This window comes from Triticum dicoccoides, chromosome 6A (genome assembly GCF_002162155.2).
Source record: "Triticum dicoccoides isolate Atlit2015 ecotype Zavitan chromosome 6A, WEW_v2.0, whole genome shotgun sequence".
Classification (NCBI taxonomy): domain Eukaryota; kingdom Viridiplantae; phylum Streptophyta; class Magnoliopsida; order Poales; family Poaceae; genus Triticum; species Triticum dicoccoides.
In genome coordinates, this window is record NC_041390.1 from 593,667,702 (window position 1) to 593,674,992 (window position 7,291).

The 7,291-nt window shown below is 49.4% G+C and overlaps 1 protein-coding gene across 1 annotated transcript; it reads left to right on the forward strand.

Moving 5' to 3' along the window:
• The first annotated feature begins 1,492 nt into the window (after positions 1 to 1,492).
• Positions 1,493 to 2,548, forward strand: LOC119318243 (cold-shock protein CS120). The gene has a single exon (XM_037592767.1). The coding sequence runs from the start codon at positions 1,589 to 1,591 to the stop codon at positions 2,378 to 2,380; it is 792 nt and encodes a 263-aa protein (XP_037448664.1). The 5' UTR covers positions 1,493 to 1,588; the 3' UTR covers positions 2,381 to 2,548.
• Positions 2,549 to 7,291: the final 4,743 nt, after the last annotated feature.

Genomic DNA, 7,291 nt, shown 5'->3' on the forward strand with positions numbered 1-7,291 from the left:
TAATGTGCTTCGATCCCACTGTTTTTCCTACGCGTGGCTGCAGTTTACCATCCAGCAACGGCTCATGTGGTTGCGTCGCGCTTGAATCATACCGCCTCTGATGATAACTGAAAGTCTGAAATTACCATAGGTCAAGTGCGAGTGTAGGATGAAAAAAGTGTCTATAAATTGCTTCAATATTTTTGTTGTGCTTTGTTTATATAGAAAGCAAGTCATATGCTGCTCTGATATGAGATTATTGCATAAACAGATTAACTTTTTTTATCTTAAAATTATATCTATGTATGGAGGTGCTACTGTTGCTGGCGGCAGCACTTCCAGTTTTCAGTTGAGACCAGATAATTGTGATCGATTTCACCCCCTCTTTTGGGTCATCTGTTCTTACTTCTGCTTTGGCTCACCAGCATTCATCTAGTGTGAATCCCCAACCTGCATTTAAATACTGCACTGAATATCTATAGTCTAGCAAATCAAGTTTGTTTGATGCAAAAATTCTGAGGATGTTGCTCTCTGCTATTGTCTTCGCAAATTGCCTGCTTCACGGTTTTGACTTCATTGTGGTTGTGTTTCTTTACTGCTAAAATACGAAGGATTGTAGACATGTCCTGAATCCTATGAATTAAAAAACTACATGAGTTCGAATAAAAGATTGTTTGATATTATCCCTATAAAAGCAAAGGAAGTCTACAAAGATATTTCAGTGGATGCGCATTTTTCTCCAGAATAAAGTGCAAATGAATTTTAAGGAAAATTACTAAACATTTCAATCCTATAAATCAAACAGCAACATAGAGTGTACATTTGGCTTCAAAATTTGTCCACAAAAGAGTGTACTTCTATCTTCCCAATGCACTTTAAAGTAGAAAAACATACTTCTCTCTCATCACACGGGTAATCAAGACAAGTAACAATCTACACATGATCTTTTTAATTTCTACATACACTTAGCTCATTAGGGTTGGATAATTAAAAATGAGAGAGATGATGGCTTGCATCTTTCCAATACATTTTTTCTTCACTTCATAATTTGTTCTAAAATCTCTAAGGACAAATTACCGGACGGAGAGAGTAAATCGTCTAAAAATCCTATAATAATTTCTTTTGAATCAAAGCCCTTAGCTTCTCGTATGCTTCGTCGTTACATGCCGACACTTTGGATCTTCCATCCTCTTATCTTAAGCAAACAATACCATTTTTGCAAGCGAAAAGAAGGATCAGATTTTTCGGGGAATCATCTTCTTCCCGGCCGGACGAGGACGAATGAGCTGGGACGTGGCGACCGGGACGCGCCAACTAGCTTAAGAGGCCCGGCCCCTCTAGTCGGCAGCCATCTGCCGACCACCGATGCCACCGCACGTAGCGCCCAGCCGCGGCGATTCGTCCATCTGACCACCCCTCTTCATGGGCTAGTCGGCACTCACCTGCCCGTCCACTCACGACCGCGCACGTCGTGCTTCGTCTACCCTCCACCGGCCTATAAATACTGGCCCGTGCTGCACATACTTTGCACAACCACCTGCTTCACACAGCCAAGAGAAGTAAACACATCAGCACTAGTAGATTTCACGAGTCAGAAGCTCAGCGCAAGATGGAGAACCAGGCACACATCGCCGGCGAGAAGAAGGGCATCATGGAGAAGATCAAGGAGAAGCTCCCCGGCGGCCACGACGACCACAAGGAGACCGCTGGTACCCACGGGCACGCCGCCACGGCGACGCATGGTGCCCCGGCCACCGGTGGTGCCTACGGGCAGCAGGGTCACGCTGGAACCACCGGCACGGGGTTGCATGGCGCCCACGCCGGCGAGAAGAAGGGCGTGATGGAGAACATCAAGGACAAGCTCCCTGGTGGCCACGAGGACCACCAGCAGACCGGTGGCCACTACGGGCAGCAGGGACACGCCGGCACGGCGACGCATGGCACCCCGGCTACCGCTGGCACCTATGGGCAACAGGGGCATACCGGCACGGCGACGCATGGCACCCCGGCGACCGGTGCAACCTATGGGGAGCAGGGACACACCGGAGTGACCGGCACGGGGACGCACGGCACCGGCGAGAAGAAGGGCCTCATGGAGAACATCAAGGAGAAGCTCCCCGGTGGCCACGGCGACCACCAGCAGACCGGTGGAGCCTACGGGCAGCAGGGACACACCGGCACGGCGACGCATGGCACTCCGGCTGGCGGCGGCACCTACGGGCAGCATGCACACACTGGAATGACCGGCACGGAGACGCACGGCACCACGGCCACCGGCGGCACCCATGGGCAGCACGGACACGCCGGAACGACTGGCACTGGGACACACGGCACCGACGGGGTGGGCGAGAAGAAGAGCCTCATGGACAAGATCAAGGACAAGCTGCCTGGACAGCACTGAGCCCGGTGTGCCGACGGCCGCTCCCTTGCAGAATAATAACCCTACCGTGTATAAATTGATCTGAGTCTAGTTCACCTAGCTCACTTGGCCGTTGGAGGAGCGAATGTATCTTGTATCTTGTTTAAAGTTTTCACGGACAATATTGTGTTCACGGTTTTCGTCTGTTTACACTCTGTAGTGCAAATTTCCTTTTGTTCTTCCTTTTTTGTCCATCTTATTATCCGACAGACAGACGCAGCGACCATTGTCAGATCAAACTCCGGGTTAATTTCAATCCTAGTATCAGGCGACACTCAGAGTTTGATCTCAATCCTAGTATCAGGCGACACTCGGTGAAATTGCTAACGCTTACGAGAAGAGGTCGGCAAGAAGCAAAATGGCTGAGACAAAATACAGCGAGGGCGACGTGGCCACACAGGCATCCTAGAGTACAATGCATGGCCAACCAGGCATCCTACATTGGAGTAGTGCTTAGCGCAAAGCACATACAACGAATACAGAATCATCCTCCAAAAGTCCAAATCCTCGCTCTTTTTACCCATTGTCCATGGAATACATGGCCAAACAGGCATGTCAACAATGTTGAAATAAATCTTGCAAGTACTTCGGAGCTGTAAAAGAAAGGAATGGTAGCTTCGTGCTGCAGGACTTTCCAAGTGGTATGACAGTTTTCTCTTCTTTAGAATAAACCCTGGCTTCGTGCTACTTGAAAGAAGCCTGTGATCAGGTTCAGTTTTACTTTTACAAAGTTCAAAACAAAAGAAACACACTCTACAACAGCGTTCTAGGACAGATTTCTGGCTTATAGGCCACTTAAAAAAAGCTGAACACAAAACCCGAGGTCACCCCTGCCGGCGACAGGGATGAGGATCCCCTGACGTGGGCTATCCTACCTTTGAGTCAATGACATATGTGTCCCACCGAGCATGGGGCCCATCTCAGTGACTCAAAGGCAGGGTATGGCAGGGGTTGCTACGTCGGAGGATCCATGTCCCGGCGACAGGGGGCGAACCCTAGCGCGCCGCAGCTTCTCCCTCCCCTTCCGGCCTCCCTCCCTCGTTGCCGCCATGAGGTGCCATCGAGCAAAGCCCCGCCGGTGTAGGTGCTGGCGGGGCTCGCGTTCCTCTCTGCTCGGGGCTTGGGCTGGCGCGGGACGACCCTCTCGGGCGGAGTCGTGGGCCTAACGTGGGTCTCCTCGGCACAACGGCGGGCATGCTGGACGGCGGCGCGGTGGCATGCTGCTGCATGTCCAAGGCGCAACGGCCACTGAGGGTCCTTCTCTGGCCGATGCGTGCGGGATGTGCCTTGGCCAGGTCCGGCCGGATCTAGTGCCAGTGGCCTAGAGCGCGGCACGGGTGGTGACCGGAGGCCTGACCGAGTCTCTACAGGAGGTGGGCACGGTGGCCTGGGTGCACCGGGGTTCCGAGTGTGGCGGCGGCAGGCAGCTGGGTCTCGGCCCAGATCCGGTTCTCTGGTGCCTCAGGGGGCCTTGGTTGGTGTTCGACAGTCGTGTAGTGGTGGCACTCTGGTTGCCCAGGCAGCCACATCTGCTTGGGCAGCGACGGTTGGTGCTCAAGGCCGGTGTGCCTGTGGTGGTGGCGCATCCCTTCTCCTAGTTCCGGGCCAGCGGCACGAGCTTCTCTCGCGCAATGGAGATGGCAGGGACGTGAGGCTTGTGCTCGGGAAGATATGATTGGGGCCTGATGTGGGTCGGGGCTCCCGCTCCTGGTAGGTGATGTTGGGCTTGGTACGGGTGGTCCCACGGGCGATGAGGTCCCTCTTGTTGTTGTTGCGGTGCTCGGGCCCCCGCTACTTTGTTGGGCAGATCATCGTCGAAGAAAACTACCGGAGGGGGCCCACCCAGGAGCCACAAGCTCAGGGGGCGTGCCCACCCCCAGGACACGCCTAGCAAGCTTGTGGGCCCCTGGAGCCTTCGACAACCCTAAGTCCAACTCCATAAGTACCGTCTCGCAGAGAAAAAAAATCAGATAGAAGGAATCATCACATTTTACGATACAGAGCCACTGCCAACTCCCGATCTTCATCGGGAGGGCTGATCTGGAGTCTGTTTGGGGCTCCGGAGGGTGGAATTCATCGTCGTCGTCATCATCAACCCTTTTCCATCAACAATTCTATGATGCTCACCACCAGGAGTGAGTAATTCCTTCGTAGGCTTGCTGGTCGGTGATGGAGGTTGATGAGATTTGTCATGTAATCGAGTCAATTTATTAGGGCTTGATCCCTAGTATCCATTATGTTCTGAGATTGAAGTTGTTATGACTTTGCTATGCTTAATGTTTGTCACTAGGGCCCAAGTGCCATGATTTCAGATATGAACCCTTTATGTTTTCATGAATATATTTGAGTTCTCGATCCTATCTTGCAAGTTAATTGTATGCACCTATTATGTTTTATGATCCGCATACCGCAAGGTGACAAAAATTGGGATTCTTTCCGATGATTACTGTAGTGTGAGGAGTTCATGTACTCACTAAGTGCTAATGCTTTGTTTCAGTTCTCTTTTATAAGGAGGCCTTAATATCTCTTAGATTTCCTTGTGGATCCCGCTGCCACGGGAGGGTAGGACAAAAGATGACATGCAAGTTCTTATTATAAGCATGTATGACCATATACGGAATACATGCCTACATTACATTGATGAATTGGAGCTGTTATGTATCGCTCTAGGTTGTCACTGTTACATGATGAATATCATCCGAAACAATTATCCATTGCTGATCCAATGCCTACACTTTTTTCATATTGGTCTTTGCTAAGTTACTTTCGTTGCTGCTGATGTTACAATCACTACAAAACTGCTTCTGTTACTACTGCTATCAAACTATTATATTACTGTGCTACTAAACATTTTTCTGTAGAAATATAATTTCCCAGGTGTGGTTGAATTGACAACTCAACTGCTAAGGCTCATAAATATTCTTTGGCTCCCCTTGTGTCGAATCAATTGGGTGAAATACTACCCTCGAAGACTGTCGTGATCCCCTATACTTGTGGGTTATCACTAGACTCTGTGGCTGATGCCGGGCTAGGAGTGAAAGGAGATGCCTTTTACTCCTACTATGTTAGTGAGTGCATTGTGATGTGGGGGTGTGGTGGTGTCTCGGACATGGATGCCGGGGCGCCGACCCCGGATGGCAGTTCGCATGGTTGGCTCTCCGGCGGGCACCATTGTGGTAGTGTTTGCTTTTCATATTGGTCGTGTGGGCGGTGAGAGGTGGAGTGCTCTGGGAGGGGGGTGGGGGGCTCGGGCGCGCTCTCTGTCACTGGCAGTGGAGGCTCCCCGATCTGGATCTGGAGTTCTGAACTCTTCACGCTTGTCATGGAGGCCTCGTGGTGGCACAAGGGAGCTGTCGAGCGAAAGCGTTACACTTTGTCACCCACGAGAACAACACTTGTGGTCATGTATCTCTTCTTGAAGACGTCATTGTGGTGCATCTCCTCGTGTTTGGGTTTGATACGTCTCCATCGTATCTCCTTTCCAAATACCGTTGCCCTTGTTTTGGACTCTAACTTGCATGATTTGAATGGAACTAACCCGGACTGACGTTGTTTTCAGCAGAATTGCCATGGTGTTATTTTTGTGCAGAAATAAAAGTTCTCGGAATGACCTGAAAATCAACGGAGAATATTTTTGGAATATATAAAATACTGGCGAAAGAATCAAGGCCTGGGGGCCCACACCCTGTCCACGAGGGTGGGGGGCGCGCCTACCCCCCTGGGCGCGTCCCCCTGCCTCGTGGGCCCCCTGGTGCTCCACCGACCTCAACTCCAACTCTATATATTCGCGTTCGGGGAGAAAAAAAATAAAAGAGAAGGATTCATCACGTTTTACGATACGGAGCCGCCGCCAAGCCCTAATCTCTCTTGGGAGGGTTGATCTGGAGTCCGTTCAGGGCTCTGGAGAGGGGAATCCGTCGCCATCATCATCATCAACCTTCCTCCATCACCAATTTCATGATGCTCACCGTCGTGCGTAAGTAATTCCATCGTAGGCTTGCTGGACGGTGATGGGTTGGATGAGATTTATCATGTAATCAAGTTAGTTTTGTTAGGATTTGATCCCTAGTATCCATTATGTTCTGAGATTGATGTTGCTATGACTTTGGTATGCTTAATGCTTGTCACTAGGGCCCGACTACCATGATTTCAGATCTGAACCTATTATGTTTTTATGAATATATGTGAGTTCTGGATCCTATCTTGCAAGTCTATAGTCACCTATTATGTGTTATGATCCGTTAACCCCGAAGTGACAATAATCGGGATACTTACCGGTGATGACCGTAGTATGAGGAGTTCATGTATTCATGAAGTGTTAATGCTTTGGTACGGTACTCTATTAAAAGGATGCCTTAATATCCCTTAGTTTCCAATAGGACCCCGCTGCCATGGGAGGCTAGGACAAAAGATGTCATGCAAGTTCTTTTCCATAAGCACGTATGACTATATTCGGAATACATGCCTACATTACATTGATGAACTGGAGCTAGTTTTGTGTCACCCTATGTTATAACTGTTGCATGAGGAATCGCATCCGACATAATTATCCATCACTGATCCATTGCCTACGAGCTTTTCACATATTGATCTTTGTTTAGTTACTTTTCCGTTGCCACTGTTACAATTACTACAAAACTGCTACTATTACTTTTGCCACTGTTACTGCTGCTATCATATTACTTTGCTACTAAATACTTTGCTGCAGATATTAAGTTTTCCGGATGTGGTTGAATTGACAACTCAGCTTCTAATACTTGAGAATATTCTTTGGCTCCCCTTGTGTCAAATCAATAAATTTGGGTTGAATACTCTACCTTCAAAAACTATTGCGATCCCCTATACTTGTGGGTTATCAAGACTATTTTTTGGCGCCGTTGCCGGGGAGCATAG